The sequence below is a fragment of the Mustela putorius genome, unplaced genomic scaffold (assembly GCF_011764305.1).
Source record: "Mustela putorius furo isolate JIRA1106 unplaced genomic scaffold, ASM1176430v1.1 tig00004033_pilon_pilon_pilon, whole genome shotgun sequence".
Classification (NCBI taxonomy): domain Eukaryota; kingdom Metazoa; phylum Chordata; class Mammalia; order Carnivora; family Mustelidae; genus Mustela; species Mustela putorius.
In genome coordinates this window covers 8,658,289-8,679,575 of record NW_025422169.1, presented here as the reverse complement: position 1 = coordinate 8,679,575, position 21,287 = coordinate 8,658,289, and the positions used below count along the sequence as shown (strand labels likewise).

At 48.3% G+C, this 21,287-nt stretch overlaps 1 protein-coding gene across 7 annotated transcripts in view; it reads left to right on the top strand.

Annotated features, from left to right (window-relative positions):
• The window catches only part of ZMYND11 (zinc finger MYND-type containing 11), a 113,198-nt gene that overhangs the window by 59,199 nt on the left and 32,712 nt on the right, over nt 1-21,287 (top strand). For all 7 annotated transcript variants that reach the window (XM_045072345.1, XM_045072344.1, XM_045072346.1 and 4 more), the window contains one exon: nt 12,134-12,293. In XM_045072345.1, coding sequence (XP_044928280.1) covers nt 12,134-12,293 — 160 coding nt within the window. The remainder of the gene's footprint in view (nt 1-12,133; nt 12,294-21,287) is intronic.

Genomic DNA, 21,287 nt, shown 5'->3' with positions numbered 1-21,287 from the left:
GGAAGCAGGCTCCCCGCTGAGCAGAGAGCAGATGTGGGGCTCGATCCCAGGACCCTGAGACCATGACCTGAGCCGAAAGCAGAGGCTGCACCCACTGAGCCACCCAGGCGCCCCCCTACAGTCCATTCTTCCCACGGTTGACATTTCCTGGTCCACATGGGTTGGGATTCACTTGCCGTGCATCTTGGCAGTGGGTGGACACACGGCCGTTTGAGAGGCCGTTCCCCTGCTGAAGGGCACCGGGGTGACTTCCATTTGGGGCTGTTAGGGTAGACGTTGCCTGTGCTCTCCTGTGTGGCCAGAGGCGGTGTGGATCTGGGCCCGAGCCGGAGTGTGGAGCTCCGGCCCCGGGGGCAGTCGCGCTGGCGAGCGCGTGAGGCCGAGGGACGGTGGGTGGCGGGCGGGTTCTCGGGTGTGCGCACATCGTCTTCGCGCACATGTGTCAGATGCATTTCGTGTGTTGTGTCAGAGCCCCGCTGGTTCCACGGGGATTTGGGGGACGGTTAGAAATGGTGTGAGCAGAGGGCGTCGTGCATCCGGTCCCTGTGGGAGAGGGAGGAGCGCGGGGGAGACACGGGAGGGTCAGGACGAGGAGCGGAGCCGGAGCGAAGCTGCCAGAGGACGCTCGTGCGGGAAGCCCCGCGGCTCGTCGGGAAGGAGTGTCACGGACTGGGCGGCCTCAGCGTGTGGTGTCCGTGGGGTTCTGCTGCTCAGGTCTCTCACAGTACGATCCCCAGACAGAGATCGGCTGCCGGCGCTGTCCTGTGTCGCAGAGCTCACGCTGGGGGGCAGAGTCTGGTCCTGGGTCGCGTGGTGAGGCTGAGGCCTGGGACGTGGTTTTAACGAAGCGGTGGTGGTTGGGTCGAAGGGCGAGCCAGAGGGCAGCTCGAGTCTTCCCCTGGACGGCGGCTCCCGCCGGGGCTGGCGCGGCCGGGGATGCTGCGAACGCCGTGTGGGGGAGGCCCAAGCGCCGTGGCCGAGCTCCGTGTGTGCCGCCCGGGGGGACGAGAGCGCATCGGCACGTGGGCCACAGGGAAGGTCTTTCTTCCAGGTGAGATGCGCCTGGTGTTTCTTAAGTTTCCTAACCGTGAAACCACTCGAGCTGTCACTTCACTGATTTTCATGAAAGTCGTGGCCCAAGGAACGTCGTGATTGATGGCTCGCTCGCGCGGTTTGGGGGAATGAAAGTGGAAACTTCGGTTTCCTGGAATGAAAAGCCTTTTAATGCCTTTAGAGTTAGTGGAAAGAGTTGTTTTCGAGGGGGAGGTTGTTAGTTAATCCCCCCAAACCTTCAGAGTGAATCTGTCAGAGAACACTGTCCATTATTTTAGCTCAGAAATGAAGGAAATTAAGACTCTGTAGTTATGGTCAAGCAGCGGGAATCAGGAGAGGAGGCGGACATGCCGGCACGTCGTCCTGTGCCTTTTCTCCGCCGAGCCGCGGTGGGGCCTGCGGTGCGGGAAGAGCTCCGTCGGCCGCCAAGCCCGCGGGCGGACGTGGAGGGGCCGGTGCCCAGGCCTCGGCCTGCCAAGCGAGCAGATGCCCGCCTCGGGCATGTCTCCCGCGGCTGTGCCCCGGGGTCTGTGCGAGGAAGAACTGGGGCTCTGCGTGGCCCCGGCGTCCTCTAGTTCCGTGCTGTTCCCCGGACGCCGGGCCAGCGAGGCTGTGTGACATCGCGTCCCCCAGGAACTCCCCACCGCGGACACGGTCGGACACCTCAGCCCCTCTTGGTGGGTGGACTGTCCCTCAGCAGCGACCGTGCTCAGACTTCCCCGGTGGGAGACGCCCGAGAGTGCCGGCCGCGCCTTCCCCGGGTTCGCGCTGCTGCAGGCTGCGACCCGCGGGATCCAGGTCGCCCAGGGCACACTCAGGTTTGTTCAGTTTCATTCCAGAGAAAGGCCCCTGGATGCTGCGACTCTGTGGAGCTGCTCGGCGTGTCTGCTTCCGGCCGAGGACGCATCAGGGCTTGGTGGCGGCTCAGAGTGAGCCACAGCCCGGGCGGGATGCCGGGGCTTTCCCGGGTGTGGCATCTGCAGCGCTGTGGTGCGCTCGCTGGGACCGAGGCATTATTAGAAGGACTAAAGGTAGAGAACCGCTTAGGAAATTATCACTTGTGAGATTTCTTTGAAAGAACGTTCGGTAGGTCGCGGCTTCTTACCACTCAGCTGCATTTGTGTTTTTGTCTCGGGACTCGCACGGTTGGGTCGGGGGACGCGCCGCGCTGGGCCCTGCCGCTGCTGGGTGCCGAGGCAGGGCAGCAGCTGGGAGTCATGCCCTGGAGGAGACCTTCGGGGCAGACTCCAGGAAGGGGAGTGGGCAGGATGGGGGCGAGTAGGACTCACTGGCGCAGCCCAGAGAAGCGGGGTAGGACATTTAAGTATCAGACATTTACGTACTGCGTCGTGGTTAGTGCTACGTCGGGCCACTGCCCGTGCAAACCCGGCTCTCGCTCCGCCTCCTCGTTTGCTGAAGACGCGTCCCTGTGGTGGGTCAGCAGCACGTGAGACGGCGGAGGCCTGGCGCGACCTTACCCCGCTTTACTGCCGTAGGGGTTTGCACACGGAGTAACGCTGCCTGATCGGCTGAGGAAGGAGCCCTGGGCTGGGGTCCTTGGTGGTCGTGAAGGTCAGCTCTGCAGACTCCAAGTAACTGACTCCGGACACGCGGGTCTGCGGCGGGTCCGAGGGATGGCCGCGGCTGGCTCGTGAGGAAGCGGGCGCGGCCCCGCCTCCCTCGGCACTCGGACTTCTTTCTGTCTTTCCAGAAGAGGAGGTGAGAATGTTCGTGTCTCGGCCTTCCCTGACGAGCGCGTTTGCGGACTTTCGCCGGCATCCTAGTGATCTCTGTCTCCGTGAGCACTGCCCCCAGCCTCGCGCTGCTGGCTGAGCTCCGGCTGTGCCGCGCTGACCCCACCCCGGAGGACGTCGTGACCTGTCGTGCTTCCCGCATCATGCTGCTGACTCCTTGGTTCCTCCTCACCTTTTCTCTTGGGCTCTGCAGTCCTGATTTGGGTGTTTAAGCTGTCTTTCCCGCATTTCCTCCGTCACAGAGGAAGAACGCTTCCGGCTCATTCTTTTGCAACGTATCCGGAATCTACGATGCGCATTTGGGTTGTTTTTATCCTGATTGCCGTTTAGTTATTCTACTGTCGCTGGTGAACATTGTTACATTTTCCTGCTGAGATCTTTGTGTGCTGGGACCCGTTTCCAGATATTCTGATCTTTTGTACTGTTCTTTCACTTGAGTGTTTCTGTCCAGCCTGGTTGTTGTGAATCGCTGGCGCTGTCCGCAGTGATAAGATCCAGTGCTGACCTCGCGCTGACCCTGCTCCAGTGCAGGGTTTGCTGACACTCTCCGTGGGCAGAGCGAGTCCATACTCATTCCTCTTCCTTCTTAGAATATTGTTTATGATAACATGTTTCAACTCCGGATGCTTTTTAAGCTCATAAAATCCTATATTGAGACGTCCTGAATTTGGTCCCTGGACAGAAAAAAGAACAGTAGGAACACGCGTGACCCGGAATAAGGTCTGTGGCTTAAAGTGCCAGTGGGCTGGGGCCGGCGCGGCAGTCAGTCAAGTGGCCACCACCTGCCACTTGGGTCAACATCTCAGGGTCCTGAGATCATGACCTGAGCCAAAGGCAGATGCCCAATGACGGAGCCACCCAGGTGGCCCTAGAATTAGTTTAAAATAAAAAATCTAAAAGATGAAGTTGAAATTCTCTGTTACTCATTTATATATCCAGCAGTCATCTCTTGAATGCCACTTTTATACAAAGCAGTAGCTAGAATAGTTTGTTAGGTGCCTGTATGGCTCTGTCAGTTAAGTGTCCCACTTGATTTTTGGCTCGGGACTTGATCTCAGGGTTGTAGGAGCCTCAGGGTCCTGGGATCGAGCCCCACTTCTGGCTCTGTGCTCAGTGGGTCGTCTGCTTCTCTGCTTCCTCCCCCACTCATGCTCTCGACCTCTCTCTCTTTAAAGATTGATGTATTTATTTAAACCAAGTGAGCCACCCAGGTGTCCCTAGCCAAAGCTCCCCTTTTTGTTTTTTTCTTTGTCAAAGGTTTTATTTATTTATTAGAGACAGAGCGCAAGTAGGGAGAGGGGCAGAGGCTCCCCACGGAGCAGGGAGCCTGATGCGGGGCTCCACCCCGGGTCCCCTGGGATCATGACCTGAGCCACCCAGGGGCTCTAACAAAGCTTTTTTGTTGTTGTTGTTTTTGTTTTTGTTTTTTAAAGATTTTATTTATTTATCAGAGAGAGAGAGAGCGAGCACAGGCAGACAGAATGGCAGGCAGAGGCAGAGGGAGAAGCAGGCTCCCTGCCGAGCAAGGAGCCCGATGTGGGACTCGATGCCAGGACGCTGGGATCATGACCTGAGCCGAAGGCTTAACCAACTGAGCTACCCAGGCGTCCCTCTAACAAAGCTTTTAAATGCATATGGATCACTTACTCTTTAGTCTAAATTGCCTAAACCGGAACTTCTCATTCAGAAAACAAAAACCCTTAGCATAATCCTCTCTTGTTCAATCTGTGTTGATGCCAATGGTGGGTGTTCATCTGGAGTCATTCTCCGTGGTGTACACGGACCACTATGTCTTTACCCATTCGTCTGCTGAAGGGCATCTCGGCTCCGTCTGCACTTGTGGACCTGCTCCTGGGAAAGCTCAGTGGGAAGAAGTCAGAGAGGGAGACAAAGCATGAAGGACGGTGGACTCCGGGAACTAAACTGAGGGTTTCAGGGGGGCGTGGGGCTGGGGTGACACGGTGATGGGCACTATGATGGGAGGAGCCCTGGGTGTTGTACTCAACTAATGAATCCTTGAACACTACGTCAAAAACCGAGGAAGTAGTGTGTGTTGGCTATTGAGTTTAATAAAAAGAAAGAAAACACACTTTTTGTGGTGGAGCTGTGACGGTTCTTGTGTACTAGGGAGAGCTGGTCCCTCATCTGTGCGCGCTGCGGGTCATCCTGTCCCCAGAAAGGGGCCTCCTGCGTCTGCCCCATGGCCTTCTGCCTGTGCGCTGTGTGGAAGCCCTCCGTCCGCAAGCGTGGCTCTTTGCCTTCCGCTGCCCCTACCTCACACTGCCAGGAAAGAGAAACCAGCTCTTCTGTGTCTGCTGTGTGCTGTACAGCTGTCTCCTGCCTGCTGCGTGTCACCAGGGTCAAGTCCTTCCAAGAACAGTGCGCTGTGATGCCTCATGAAATAAAACAGCAAACTGGGACTGGAAAGAAATTTCCTTAAGAAGACGTCGCTACCAGTGTCTTGCAGCGGCATTGTAGTGATTGTGCTTCTATAGAGTTGGTGTAACAGGCCCCTCAGCAGGTGTCGGGCGTAATGGTGAACCACTGCGGGAGCCCTCTGCAAAGTCTGAGACGGGGGTACCCACAGGACCACTGGGCAGGGCGGTGCTGTGGGCCCCCGTGAGAGGTTGGCACGGTTTCTCGGTAGATAACTAGAAACCGCCAGCCAGAAAATAATATATAAAATAAAATCCTTTCTTCAAAAGAAACAAAAAAATATGCAGTAACTAGGGAAAAAATATCACAAAAAGCATGTGAGAATTTTAGGGAGAAAAACTATAAAACTGTTAAAAGCGTAGAAGATACAAATGAACAGATGCACCAACTTAATCAGAGGAAAGACGTACTGTTGTAATGGTTTTTATTCTCAAATTAAAATTTCAGTGTTTTTCATGGATCTTGGCAAACTGGTTTTAAAGTTATTTCGGATGAATAGATGAGCAAGAAGAGTGTGAGGCTAGGGACGGGCTGCCCGCGGCGGCACGCCGGTGTGGAGGGCGGCTCACGTTGCTGCCGGGGACGACGGAGCGGCCGCCGTCTGCAGCAGGCGGGGGCGCGGTGGGGCCCTGCACGCCGCGGCTGCTCGCTGAGCTGCCCGGCTCTCCTTGGAAGGAGCCTCTCTTGATCGCTCCCGGATCTACCACGAGATCTTACGCAAGTGCCGACGGGAGCCTAGAATGGTTTTGGGAAACTCCCATTTTATACTGTGATTTTATTTACCAGCTTCTTTCTCCTTTTTCTGTTTAAATTGAGGTGTGATTTACAAGTGACGTAGTAGCTTCAGGTACTCGACATGATTCAGGATCTGTCTACACAGCTGACTCTTGAACAGTTTGAACTACGAGGATCCACTTACAAGCGAGTTTTTGTTTTAAAGCTGGGACAGAGCTGGAAATGCATTTCCTCCTAAGAGTCACGGTCGCGCTCTCCTGACTTACCGAAGAAGATGACGGTGCGCAGTCCACGGAACATGCGACATGTGTGTGAATTGACTGTTCATGTTATCGGTTAGGCTTCTGGCCAATGATGGGCTGTTAGTAGTTAAATTTGGGCAAGTCCGGAATTCCAGGTGGGTTTTCAGCTGTGCTGGGGTCGGCCCCTTACCCTCCTGTGTTCAGGCTGGACGGTCCTGTGGGCCCATCTAGTGCGTTCATCACCGGGCATGGTTAGAAGAAACATTTTCTTCTTGTGATGAGGAGTTTCAAGATCTACTCTCTTGGCAACTTTTGAATCCACAATACAGTGTTGTTAACCATAAGCACCTGCTGTGCATTCTACCCCCATGACCTTTACTTTGTGGCTGGCAGTGGACACCTTGACCCATTTCATCCCCCACCGCCGCTCCCCACCTCTGGCCACCGCCAGTCTGTTCTGTGTCTGTGAGCTTGGTGTGTGTGTGTGTGTGTGTGTGTGTGTATTTTCAGAATCCATTTATCCATGTTGTCACAAATGGCAACATTTCGTTCATTTCTGTGGCTGAATAACACTCCTGCGGGAGTGTAGGTGTGTGTGCAGGGGTGGTGGGTGTGGTTCGGACATGCCTCCCCTGATGACGACCGGTGTTCAGCATCTGTTTGCGTACCTGCTGGCCATCTTTTGTCATCTTTGGAAGTGTTGGTTCAGATCTTTCGCCAATTTTTTAAAAAGATTTTATTTATTTGAGAGAGAGTGAAAGATCCCAGAGGGAGAGGGAGAAGCAGACTCCCGTGGAGCAGGGAGCCCGACGTGGGAGTCAGTCCCGGGACCCTGAGACCAGGACCTGAGCTGAAGGCAGACGCTTCATGGGCTGGGCGAGGGGTGCCTGGCTCTTTGTTGTTGAGTTGTATGTTCTTTCTGTGTGTTTGATGCTAACCCCGTACCCTGATTTTTCAAACATAGTGTCTTAGAACTTACATTATCTTAACATCTGCAACATTGCTTCATTTTTTAATGGTTACACAGTAACTCCCGGTATGACTGTGCTATAATTGGACCAGTCCCCTAAGATTGGTGTTTACTTCTTTCTGCTCTTGATGCCCCAATACTAACGTGGATTTCCTGTCTGCGTCCATTATTATTTCATACCTGTCTGTCTGTAGGACGAGTTTCCAGACGGGGAGCTGCTGCACACATTTCGGTGCTCGCGACATGTTTGCCCTGCGGGGAGGTGGTCGTTCGGTGCCCCCGTGAGGCACTGCGCAGCAAGCTTGCGTGTCGATGCAGTGTCCTCGTGAGCTCAGCAGATACAAAATCTTGGGGTTTCTCTTAGTACTTGGGATTTTAAAAAATTTTTAGAGTACGTAGAACTTCAGTTAGATATATTACAAACACATTTCCCAGGTTAGCATTTGTGATTTTGACTTTGCTTATCCTGTTTGGATTTTTTTTGTTTTTGTTGTTGTTGTTGTTGTTGTTGTGTAGAAATTGCTGATTTTATGTAAATTTTCCAGTGTTTTCTTAAATCACTCTGGTTTTGTTTCCGATTTGGGAGGTTTTCTCACACCATGATTTCTCTCCCATGTTTTTCTTCTAGTGATTGTGTGGTTTTCTTTTTAATATTTGAATCTGACCAATTCAGAATTTACTGATGGGCACAGACTAAGGTAGGGCTTTGTCTTTATTCTTTTTTCAAGACTGTGAGGCCCTTCTCCTAATGTCGTGTGCCGATTGATCTTTTCCCTGCTAATTTGAAATGGCGCTTTGATCACAATCACAGTGTGTGTTCGCGTCCCTCTCTGGAGTGTGTGCTTGTTCCGCGCACAGGTTCCATTGCTTCCGCTCTGTAATGTCTTAACACCGATGTTACCCTGAGAGAATTTTCCTGGGAAGTTCTTTTTAAATTCTCTGTAGAACTTTAATATTAACTTGACCACTTTGTGGTGACACTTTACTAAATTATCTTAGGGGCAATTCAGATTTTGTCGTCTTCCATTCCCGTATCAGGAATGTCAGGTTTCAGGATTTTTTTCATACAGATCTTGCCATTTCTTCTATTTATCACTGTCTATTACGCTCTTTCTTATAGCTGTTGTAAGTAATTGGGGTCTTATTTTAATCTTCTAACTGTATTTTTGGTTTGTATATATAAGTGCTATTCATTTTGATGTATTCATTTGTAGCCACACAAATAATTGTCTATTTATTTTATTTAAAATAGTATGTCAGCTGATTTTCTTGGGTTTTCTACATATGTAATCTGCAGATAATGATCATTTTAAATCTTTACCAACTTTTACACTATTTCTTTATTCCAGCGATGCTGGTTATTACCTTTGGCAGAGGGTTAAAGTCATCTTTAATATTTCGGATTGAAATAAGGAAGTCTTTACTCATTCCATGTTGTCAGAGGCCGGAGGTCGGATTTTACTAAATGCCTTTTTAATACGTATAGAAATCTTCATGGTTTCTCGTTTTTGATCTATCAGTGGGATGAATTGTACTCCTAGATTTCTTCATAATAATAAATCTTTGCAAAATCCTGGAATTAAACACTTAGTTATGGTATATTCCTTTGATTTTTTTTGACTGTATTAGAATGTTAACATCTGTCTTATGTTTATACTTAATATTATTTTGTCATTTGAAATATTTAAGGTTTTTATAGTGTTCCTGTGGAACACTGGCTTTTCTGTGCCATTTTTGTAGGGGTTTGTTACCATTATTAGGCTAGATTCCTTGCTTTCCTTCTTTATTATGTACCAGAAAAGTTTAAGCCACATTGGAGTTATGTGGCCATTAAGAGTTTGATCGAATTCCCTTGTGAATATGTCCCTACCTGGAGTTTTTCTAAGAAAGCTCTTTGCCAACTTCTTCTATTGATTTATTTTGAAATTTTTCATTTCACATATTCTGTTTTTTTCTGTGGTCAAGCTTTGGTCATTTATATTTTCCTAGAAAATGATAGTGTTTGTTTATTTTCTATTTTTGTACAGAAATGAGCAAAGTAGTTGCTTATAATTTTAATTTCTTTATTGCATTTGGCCGTGGCTCTTTAGGCATTTCTTCATTTATATGCTTTTGTGCTTTGTTAATCTCACTGTTAATTTGAGAAGCTGGTGATGTTTCTGTTTTTCCCTTGAGGGACTCTTAAACTAATACTGGTTTTCACTTTTTATTTTTTAACTGGCTATGCTTTAGCTTTTTAGTTCCTGTGCTGAGATTTTTTTTTTTTTTTTTTTGCAATCTTTAGATAACGTTTTTAATTCACTAGTTTATGATAGTTTTCCAGTTTTGTTACTAATACCGGGTTTGCTTTCACTGCGAGGAGTGTCTGTACTTTGGGAATCTAAAGTAAAGTTGTCTGGGGGGGACACCTGGGCTCCCGCGATGGAGCATCGACTCTTAGCTCAGCTCAGGTCATGGCCTCGGGGCCGTGAGATCGAGCCCCGTGTTGGGTTCCGCGCTGCACAGACTCCGCCTGAGATTACGCCTCCTCCCCCCTCTGCTCCTCCCCTGCACACACACACACTCTCTCAAGTACGTAATTTAAATAAGGTTTTCGTGTCCAGTTTTATGCTCAACTGTAATGAATTTTCCTTGGACCTGTTGAAGGTCTGAACAAATTTAACTACATTTGTCTTGTTAATGAGCTCTTCGGTGAACACCTCGTTCTGTCCGCTGGATGTTTTTTGTGGACGGAGAGCCGTAAAGTTTCTTAACTCTCTATTCCTGTCAGTGTTTCTTTTATTTCTTCCAGTCTTCGCTTTCTAACGACCTGTGCCCTGTGTGTCTTCATTTTTTGTTATTTTTTAAGATTTTATTTCTTTATCTAAGAGAGATTATGAGAGGAGAAGGTCAGAGGGAGAAGCAGACACGCCATGGAGCCGGGAGCCCGCCGTGGGACTCGGTCCCGAGACTCTGGGGTCACGACCTGTGCCAAAGGCCGTCAATCAACCCACTGCGCCACCCAGGCACCCTAGTGTCTTTCTTTAAAAAACAGTTCTCGCCTTGGATTCCATGTCCTGTCGGCTGCCGTGCTGGTCCCTGCGTCTGGATTGCATTTCTGCAACGTGCCTGCTTGTTCTGTCGCGTTGGAAGTCTGTCCTGTAGTCTGTGTGTTTTCACTGTTGTGATCCGGTCTGTCTTTTTTGTACTGTGGAGTTTAGCCAGTGTTTGTTTATTAAACAAAGTTGGTTTTGGTCCTGTCGTTGTATGTAATATGCTTTCTGTTTCTTTTGGGGTTATTTTGGTGTTTGTTTTTTTTTTAAGATTTTATTCATTTATTTGACAGGCAGAGATCACAAGCAGGCAGAGAGGCAGGCAGAGAGAGAGAGGGGGAAGCAGGCTCCCCGCTGAGCAGAGAGCCCGATGCGGGACTCGATCCCAGGACCCTGAGATCATGACCTGAGCCGAAGGCAGCGGCTCAACCCACTGAGCCACCCAGGTGTCCCTCTTTTGGTGTTTTTATGTTTCACTACATAATGTGTTTTTTTAAAAGAGTTTTTTCAGATAATTTAGAGCATTTGTACTTTTGTTCTGAGGGTGAGCGTCCTAAATGTAGACGGACTACTTCATTCCTGAGGTCTTTTCTGTTGGCTTTCCCCCGTGAATGGGGGGGATGTTTGGACCCGTTCACCTCGGCCCACATCCCTGCCCCGAGGCCTACGCTGGACTGGATGATACCCACAAGCCCTGACTTTCTACGGGAGAACCGAGCCCCACCAGTGACCCGCCTTTTCCCCTCAGGCTGTCCGTCAGCATCCTGGTGTCTCCCTGGGCCCTGTCGACTCTGCTCACAGGTCGCTGGTCAAGGCCGCGGGATGCTCCCCTTGGTCCCCTGCTCTCCTCGTGAGCCCTCGGGCTGCCTGCGTTGACAGTTGGAGCCCGTGATCTCATCCACAGAGAGCAGTGGCCTGCCCCGCACGGATGTCCGTCAGTCCTCCGCTGGGATTCACTGTTTGTTGAAATGTGTCCTTTGAATTTGGAAGGTGGTTCCATGAGGAGTACTTGCGTTCGTGAAGTGATTTGTCGCGAAGGCTTTGATACCGAAATGACAGACGGACCTTGTGGGCCTCGCCCCCACAGCTTGGACACGCACGGCTGTCTGGGGAGCGGCGGCTGGCCCGACGTCCCCTCCTGTGCCTTGTGTCTGCGTGTCCAGGAGCCTCCCGGTAGAGATGGACGGGGTTGGGGGAGAACGCACACTCGCGGACGTGACCCTGTCCTTCCTTCCGAGACCACCTGCGAAGCAGATACACCCTCACGGTAACGGGAGTTCCTGGAGCTGGCGAGCGCGACGGAGCCTGCGGTGGCCGTCTCTGTGCTCCAGAGTGCGTCTGAAATACGTTTTTTAGAATTGAATAAAATGCCATGTAACTGTAAATCAGGGATTCTGGTTAGTGATCCAATCCAAAGTATATTTCCTGGAAAATCACATTTTTGTCTTACTGACCCCAACATACATTCTTATTTCTTTCCATGTTGGCAACCGCTCCTGTGATTCTTACACGTTCTTTAGTGTCATGTCCTGAGTTTTGAGTTAGAGTATTTTATATTCTGAAGTCTTGTAGCTAGAGATGATAAAATTCTGAATTCAGACTTTGCAGAGCAAAAGTTAGTGACAGTCGCTGTGGAGGCCAGAGCTACGTGGGATGTTAGACTAAAATATGCAAAGTGATTTCTGTGTGCCGGTTAAGGACTATTTTGAACAATTACTCCTCTAAATACACAAATAGGATTGAGGTTTAAAATAGCATGATAATTAGAAGACTTTTAAATGTCCAAGATTTTGTTTCTTCTGTAGGGCCCTCGGAAGCACAACTTGTGACAAAGGAGAAATAAATCACCCTAATTATTTGTTTATTTCCGAGTCCTAAGGGGTTTTTCATTTGTTTTCCCTCTGCACTCAGGTACATGTCTCGAGTCCACGGTATGCACCCAAAAGAGACCACGCGTCAGCTGAGCCTGGCTGTGAAAGACGGTCTCATTGTCGAAACCTTAACAGTGGGCTGCAAAGGCTCAAAAGCTGGTATTGAGCAGGAAGGATACTGGTTGCCAGGAGACGAGATCGTAAGTACACTTTATTGCATAAATTGGGAGATGTTGACTTGACATCTTGGAACATTATTTAACTACAACCCATAGCAATTCATTTTTAGAAGTTTCGTAGTGTTTTCCTTCAGTACTTCTTATGAACAGGAAAGGCCTACATTGGCAGGACGGATAATTTCCTCCCTCGTTACGAGGAAACTTACTTCTACAAAGGGTCTCCTTTCTCTGTCCAGTTTCCCTGGAATCTGAAAAATAAAACAGAGTCCCCTTTTACTGTACGCATGCAGCAGTCTTCCTGTGTTCTCCAGGAAACATGAGTGCGGACTGTTTCATGCAGGCTGGTGTCGATGCCGTGTAGACAGAGTGAACAGGAAGTTGTCCTCCTGGGCTGGTGGCATCTGCGCCCAGGGGCACCTGTCAGTGGGACTTGTGCCGGAGCTACAGCTCCTTGGGCAGTGTCCTCACGGACTGTGACCATAACCGGTTTGCTGGCGCTCCAGCAGGAATCAGGAAAGACAAAGCTCATTTTCTTTATATTTTGCCTAGTTCTTACTTTGACTCCCCTTCTGAGTGAGGACATTTCAGTCTTTTCTTTTACTTGGAGCCTCAGGCACATAGAGAAGTGCATTTGTTTCTTATGTAAACATTGGTTTCATGTGTAATACTTTTATATTTCTACCTTTACTGGCCTATGATATTTCTTTTTTATTTTATTTTATTTTATTTTATTTGTTTGGCAGAAAGAGATCACAAGTAGGCAGAGAGGCAGGCAGAGAGAGAGGAGGAAGCAGGCTCCCCGCTGAGCAGAGAGCCCGATGCGGGACTCGATCCCAGGACCCTGAGATCACGACCTGAGCCGAAGGCAGAGGCTTAACCCACTGAGCCACCGAGGCGCCCCTGGCCTATGATATTTCTAATACCTTGATTAGAAAAGTCTTAATTTTTGCTAAGGCACATCATGTAAAGATGATAGGTTTCAAATATAATAGATACTTTTTCAAAGTTTCTAAAAGGAATCGATTTAGTAGGTAGGTGTTTAGAGAGTGTTCATCGTGACTTCTCCAATACCATAAAAATGACACAAAATCGTAAAGTTGGTTCTTTGTGGGAACTTTCCCCAGGAACTGTGAACTGTATTTTCCTCTCCGGGTCCGCAGCAGATGTGGTCCCGTTTGTGCGTGCTGTCCAGTCCCAGAGCAGCAGACAGACCACAGGTTTTTTGGGGGCAGCTGGTCTGAATGTTAGAGAAGCTGTTCACTTCTAACACTGTGTGTGTCAGTTTAATCTCTGCCTTCCAAGTTTGAGGAAAGAAAATTTGCACTTTCCACAAATAGGAAATGTGGAAGAAAACAGTGTTTACTTTCATTGGTATCATTTGATCTGTGCACTTGAAGTGCTCTTGAAAACTTAAGCAAGAATGTTTCTATCATAATAATTTCTTTGTCCACATCCTCTCAGAATAGTAGAGCTTTGTTGCCAGTAAAGAAACTTTGGGAAGCAAGTCCCAATAATTACAACGTGAGGTGATCTCACCCTGTCCCCACCAGATGCTGATAAGCTTATTATATACTGAAGATAACCAAGTAACAGAAAATGTCTAATCCCAGACACTTGGAAAACCTGTAGTATAGAAATTTCTGAGGTCTCCATAGAATCAACCAAGAGTAAGTGCAGCTTAATGGGCAGGACTTAGCCGGTGTACCACACATACACTTTCCAGGCAGGAGATTTCACTTCTGCGTCTAGGGTTGTGCCTCCCAGTGAGCGTCCTCCCCTTCACGTGGGAGTTCGGCTCCCACCGAGCAGCTCATGGGCTGTCCCGCGTTCACGGCCGTCTTCGACTCTGCATTCTGTGTTGGACATATTTATAGTGTCAACCCTTTTTTCTTTTTTCAAGATGAAAATTTCAAACCACCAGTGTGCAGGTTCTATTAATTCTGGTTGGTTCTTAACAGACATTTCCTATACGAAGTCTGCATGTTTCAGGTGCAGCTGGGGTTGTGAAAATTGTGCCTCGTTTATAAAATAAGCAGGTACTGAACATGCAGAGGCAGTGTAGGGCAGCGGAAGGTCAGGTCTTACCCGTGAGCACGGAGGGTGCCCGTCCCAGGCCAGGTGTTTATTTTGCTGTGCGACCTTGAGGAAGTTTCTTCACCTCTGACCCTCATTCTTCCCCTAAAATATGAGCACATGAATATGTGTTTCGTTGGATTATTGTAAGGTTTAAGTGAGGTTACCTATATAGAGCGTATAACCATGTACTCAAAGCAAGTTTTGGCCAGCAAATAAGTGTGCTTAAGAAACGTCCCTATGTAGTGTAGCAAAAACACATTTCTTAGTAACCACACAAACAAACATTGTCACCAGGGTCTTTTTACTTCTAAACCCATCTCTTCCAACACAAAGACACTAGTAAAGACATTTCCCCAAGACACTGGCACAGTTTGAGGACCACTATGGAGTGATGCAGCCGTGTGTGACTCCCGGAGCCCTGAGGGGTCAGCCCAGGCTCCCCGTGTGCTGTCCAGCTGCTGTGTTCATGCACAGAGAGCCCCCAGAAGGATACAAAGCTCATGTGTGGCCTGGCGTGTGGGCCACTGTGTACCGGGCTGCTGTGACCCGCACACCTCTGGAAGGTGCGCTCAGCCCCCACTGCCGGCAGCACGTGTGGCCGCCACGTCTCAGGGAAGCCAGTGCCAGGGGAGGGCCCTGCTCGGACTCGCACGGAGCTGCTCGTGGCTCTCCCTCATGCCTCCCCACCTGTACGTACGAGTCTCTGAACATCGAGTTCTTACATGAAAGACGTGTTATTCATCTTGTTGACCTTCGACTTTCTGACTCACTGTCGAGACAAGTCAAGCAGATACACACGGCTCGGGAAGGAAAGGCATAAGATTTTTTACTTATTGCTTTTTAAACCTTTGATTGCAAGTTAAAGGATTCTTTTTTTTTTCTTCTAATATTTGTTTATTTGCGAGAGAGCGGGGGAGGGGCAGGCAGAGGGAGAGGGAGAAGCAGGCTCCCCACTGAGCAGGGCGCCCGACGCGGGGCTGGATGACGGGACCCTGGGGTCAGGACCTGAGCCGACGGCAGACCCTTAATGACGGAGCCCCCCAGACGTCCTGAAGTTACATATTCTTTACTCAGGAAGTTCTGTCATTTGAAAAATGAGTGGTAAAGCTCTTCTTTAATCTGTGAAAGTAGGAGCTACAGCTCCGCGGTGGGGATTCCCCGCAGCACATGCCCGAGACCCCTTGTGTAGCCCAGAGCTGGGGCTTGGCTTTACTGCCGTTATGGTGGGAAGGGGTGGTGGTGCCGAGGCTGCTCCTGCCCCTGCGCGGAGAGCCCGTCGGGGCCCATTTTCCTCCGCCTTGGCCGCCTTTGCTCCCAAAGCTGCTTTTCAAAAACTGACACAATTGAAAGATATGTGTATCTTAGACATTATTTTTATTAAACCCGGCAATCATGTAATAAATGCGTAATGCTAACAATAAGTCCGGAAATAATTACGTATAATCTGTCGAAGAGGAAGCCTGCGTAAGTTGAAGACGGGCCTCTTCCTGGTGATACTTTAAGTATTTCCATTTGAGAAAACAGAAGGAAAACCACAATTATTAAAAATGAGGCCACTCTCCATTTTTTTAACGATTTGCTTAAATATTAGTGAGCAAGGCAGCAAAGTTATCTGCACCAGCCAATTTTAAAATGACAATCTTGTTGAACCTGAGGGCCACCCCTGGAGTTTTGGTACAGCTCTCTTCCAGGTCTGTGTGTCAGGAGTACTCGTTCATAGGACCCAAGTAGTTCTGCTGGAGGCGGTTCTCAGAGCTTTCGGGATTACCTGAGCCGAGGCCAAGAGACCCAGACACAGAGTGAAAGCTTGTGCGACCTCACTGTTGAGCGTTTCCTTACATCAAGGCTTTTTTCTTCTGATTTTCAAAGCAGGGCTGCACGTTCTCCTAGACGGCTCCATCGTCTGCTCCCGCTGGAGAGATGTGCAGGAAATACGCTACTTCAGTCCACGTGGGGTCGTCACGCTTGAGACACCTACATCCTGGGCAGAGTGTTAGCATTGGCTGGGCTGGATTTGGCATTTAGTAGCTCCCCTGGCAGTAAACACGTTAACTGCTCAGACTTCCACTTTTAGCGCAGAAGGTGCTCGCTAGACATTTGGAAGGTCTTCTAGAAGAAGGCAGGGCCGTCTGGTTCGGCAGGTAGCCTGGAGCTAGGACGGTGTGCAGAGAAAGCATCAAGTATGCGCTTGGATGCGGAGGTCGTTGTAATGCTGTCTGTTGTCAGGACTCCCGCTTCCTTCACGGTCCCTGGTGCAGAGCCGGGCCTTGGCCTCACCGTTTGATCTGACGCTGGGCGATTTGGTGACCGGTGTCGATTGAGGCCGACTCTAAGCTGCATGACTGTGGCACGGACTATGGAACTGTCTGGCTTACTCACCTCCCCGGTCTGTGCTCGAGTCTCGTTTCTTCTTTCCCGTTACTGCTATTTCGAGATCAGTGTGTTCGTAGGGCAGCTGCCCCGGGACCCTGGCACTGTCCCTTGGAGCCCTGGGCCAGTTTTCTGCAGCTGCCTCAGGTGCGCGCGGGAGCTCAGGTCCCAGCTGCCGTGCCTGCTCCAGTGCCGGGGCTTCTCATGGATTCCGGCCGGGCCTGCCGTTAAGTAGGACCTCATGCTGCTTTCAAAGGAGGCCTGGGTAAAAGATAGAATTCTTTATTTTTTGCTGTTTCCCATGTATTTAAGGTCTCAACACTTTAAAGAAGCATAATTAATGAAAATACACATTTTGTGGTTTCTTTGACGGGATCACGTGTTCTCCTGGGGATACACGAATTTGGTCCTAATTTGCAAAGGGGCAAGATAGACCCTTGCCCGTCATTCTGTTTCTCCACACTCAGAATGACCAGTCTGAAAGCAGCGGTGGTTTACATCCTTCCGGGAACTTGTGACGTTCTCATCCTTTAGATAAGAGAGGATTGCATCTGTGTCTTTTCCTTCAGAAGTGACACCGTTACACAGCCATGGCAAGAGTGTTCTCTTGATTTGCTCTTGAAAATGTAGGAAGAGAAGCTGCTCAATTCAGGGAGCTTGACTGTCTCAGCTTCATAAATACAAGTATTGAACTGAGAAATGTTTAAATTTAGATCTTTGCATTTTTGTGGTTTAGTTGTCATAAATTAATCATATGTTTTAGGTACCCTGAGTGCAAAACTTCAAGCTCATTGGATACCATTGATATTTTTTAAATGAAATATATTTTATTACATTAATGCTAATTGTGTGCAGAACTCCACATTTCTTCCAAAGATCCACAACGTGTCTCAGATGCAAAGATATACAAAATCACTTATTTATGAAGTGAAGTAGTAAGTGTATGTGATTATTAATTAACTAGAAACCTATTTAACTATGATTCTATGTGTATTCAAACTGTAACATACCTAGAAGTTATTCTTGATTTGGTGAAGAATTTCCATTCTCTCCAGTAGAGCATTTTGGGTCACGCTACTCTGTTATATTCCGTTCAGCTTTGAATGACTGGTCGTGTGTGTGTGTGTGTGTGTGTGTGTGTGTGTGTGTGGGTGGGTGTGTGTATGTGGGTGTGCGTGTGTGTGCGTGTGTGTGTGTGTGGTTTCTTTTTTTCCCCTCCTAAATTCTAGTTCTCTAAGCAGAGTTATAATAGTTTTATTTTTAATACATAATACTTAAAATGACGGGATATTTTTAATCACCAAATTCTTAGCTCTCGATGATTAACTAATTTTGCATTGTACCTTTGTTAAATACCACATCAGACACATATTTGATAAAGTGAGATTTATCTGCTCATTACATGTAAGTAGGGAATGACTTTAAGTATTAGAATCTCTTTGGAATGTCCCGAGTGTGTATCACAGTTTGGGAGGTCTGGTTACGGCTACAGCTCTCCTAGCGAGCCCTCAGTCAGCGCTGGGTCTTGCTCTCTCTAGCTTACAGAAAACTGTCAGCTGTCGTCAGGAACTTGAAGTCCTGAGAAAGAACCTCGCATGCATGTTCCTGCAAACGCAACATAGTTATGTGACTTGTCCTCACGTTGGTTCTGCACTCCAGCGGGAGGTCTCAGGAACCAACTAGCACTTACTAAGCATAGCAGCTCATTTCATCCTTACAAAAACCCAGAAAATGAGGCACTACTCTTTTTTTCATTTTACAGATGGAAAATGATGCCCAGAGAAGCTAAGAGGGTGCCCAGATCGCAGAGCCCATGGAGGCTGTAGCGGGGATTTGAGCCAGGGTAGCTCCAGGGTCTTAAGTTAACGCTGTCCGTGGTGACGGATGGAGGTCCGCAGGCTGTTTCTAGGCGGGGGACTATTTCCTCCTGGTTCTGAAGACGGCCGGTGTGAGCCTCACGCCACAGTCCAGTACTGAGCTTACCTTGTACACATTCGTGACTCCCAAGTTTAAAAAAAAAAAAATCGAGCCTTGAACCACTTTCATATCAAAAGGACTTACATTCATAGTCTTGGGCCAATTTATAATGGCACCGAATTTCAGTAAAATGTTTTCGTAACATCACTGTAGGTTTTATGGTACATGAATTCTCTCTGAATCTTCTCTTTGTCCATTTGTGGCTTTTGTGTTAGTGTCTAAGCTTCCTCGTAAACTAGGGACGACCCTTGAGTTTGCATGCGGTTGTCTTTTCACTGATGATTAGCACAGATGTAGATAATGAGTTGATATCATGTACAAAGTCATGGAAGTTGTGTAACAAATAATAGTTTGTGTACAAAGTCCCTTTAGCTCGTGTATTGCCTGACAAGGAACAAGGTTGTAGTAGACCAAGATTATTTTGTTTTTATTTTGAAAGGCCTACAGCATGCAGCCTTTCTCCAGGACAGCAGCCCCAAACAAGGTGAACTGATTTTGCGCTATGTTGTTTTACTTTTTAATTCTGCCTTTTTTTGGTATCCATTTCCATCTTTTTTTAGGCTCTCTTAGTTTATTCTTGCTAGAATTACTCATTAAAATCATACTATCTTTACATTGCTTCTAGTCTTGGATTTTATGCTAGTAGGTTTGCATTTTTAAACCTTTCTGAAAGTATTGGACTGTCATATCACATCCGGTGCTGTCGATCAGGCTTTTGAGTGGCTGACGACTGATGAAATCCAGTGAAAATGCACACGTAGCCCTTGACACACATGGAGTATTTCTGAAGCCCCATATCAGTGGATTGTATCCACTGGAGGAAACACGGCAGCAGCTCTCCTGTAACAAACACCTTACGGCATTCATACCCAGAACAACATTTCCTGGATTCACAATTAGGAACGTTTGAACTTGACTTGTGCGTGTTACACGTGAGCAGCTGCCGCTGTCCTGAAGAGCGAGCGGCACATACACAGCTGTGACATCAACAGGCACCCACACGTCTCTTCCTTTTCCTTGACTGGAGTTATGCATTCATTCCCACAGCTGTGAGAAGCTAGGGCTAGCAGTGCACCCCCGGTTAAGACAGATCCACTTTCCTCCCTGTGTCCCTCTGGGACGGGAAGGGGCGGGTCGGAGGAAGGCAGGAGCACTCGGGAGGCCGGAGCTGTGAGCCTTCTTGATGGTCCGAGTTCCCATGTTGAGAATTACAGTTAGGTGAATTAATGTAAACAAAAAACTCCAAATGATGAAGGATGGTGGGTTCTGTTGTTCATAATGAGTCAAAGACAAGCCACTGAAATCCTTTAAGATGTTTCTGAACAGGTTTGAAGAAAATATTCTGAAAGACATTGTTTCAGACTGGGAAAGAGTCTGTTGATTAAAAATAGACCAAAGTATGTTATCCTATAAAATCGACGATTTATGAGACCAAACTTGTAACTTTTATGAGATAAAACTGAATTGCAGCTTCCCACCTGAGCCCCGTGAGATGAGTGCCCCCAGTGACCTCTGTCACGGCCAGACGTCCACTTGCACGTGTCCTGTCCAGCTCCGCGAGCGATGTTTCTTCTGCCGTGCGCATGTTAGGGTCAAATGTCAAATCAATATCTTACCTTTTCTTAAGTAGTATGACTGAAATCCCTTCACCAAAGTAAGTTTGCAGCAAATCTGCACCAAGTAACCAGAAAACCAGAAACGGTCATGCTTTTTTATTACTTTGGTTGGTAAAGACCACTTTTTCTAATAAAAAGCGAACAAAATTTACATTTTTGCAGAATTTGGTAATATACTCGAGCCATGGCTCTGAATATGGGTAAGAAGACATGAACCTTTCTTGCTTGAAGGAGTGGCCAGGAGGCCCCTCGTGAGGTCAAGCAGGGACAGGTGCAGATTCGGTGCCGGACGAGCCATTGTTCCCTAGACAAGTCCCACGCCGAAGCCTGCGTGTTGGGGGAGTGACTGGCCTGAGAGGAAACCAGAAAGCAAACCGTAGGCAATGGTTTATGAGAAGAAAAATGATGGCGGAACATAAGCCTGGAACTTCAGGGTCCCCCTTGAAAGTGGCCTGGATTGTACTACGTGTGGGCTCGACCCTTACTCCTTTATTAACCACATCGACGGAGGAAGGTCGAGTCAATCCCTCACTCTTAACACAGGTATTTGGTAAAAGCTAAGAGTGATATTTATGAGGAATTAATGAATGAATCAGTGCTAAGCTAAGACAACTGTGATATCTTTCTGTTCCTCGTTTAGTGGCATTGGCTGTTCACACACAAAGTGTGACAGAAAATGTACGAGAGCACCTGCCCTTCATGCTTGTTCCCTTACGGGGACAGCCCCGCTGAGGAAGGAAGCCTGCTGCTTTTTTTGTTTCTTTATGGTAACGTCCTTTTGAGAATGTGATTAAACCTTTAGTTTCACATTTTCAATTTATTTTTCCAAATTTAACAGACCCTGAAAATTTGACAGCTGTCAGAGCACGGACATTCTGGTTAATGTTATTTTCAGTAAAGCGTCCAAACCATGGATGGGAAGTTCAGACCAGTGAGCATCCCCGTCTACTGCGATTCTGTCTGTTCTCACAGTGTG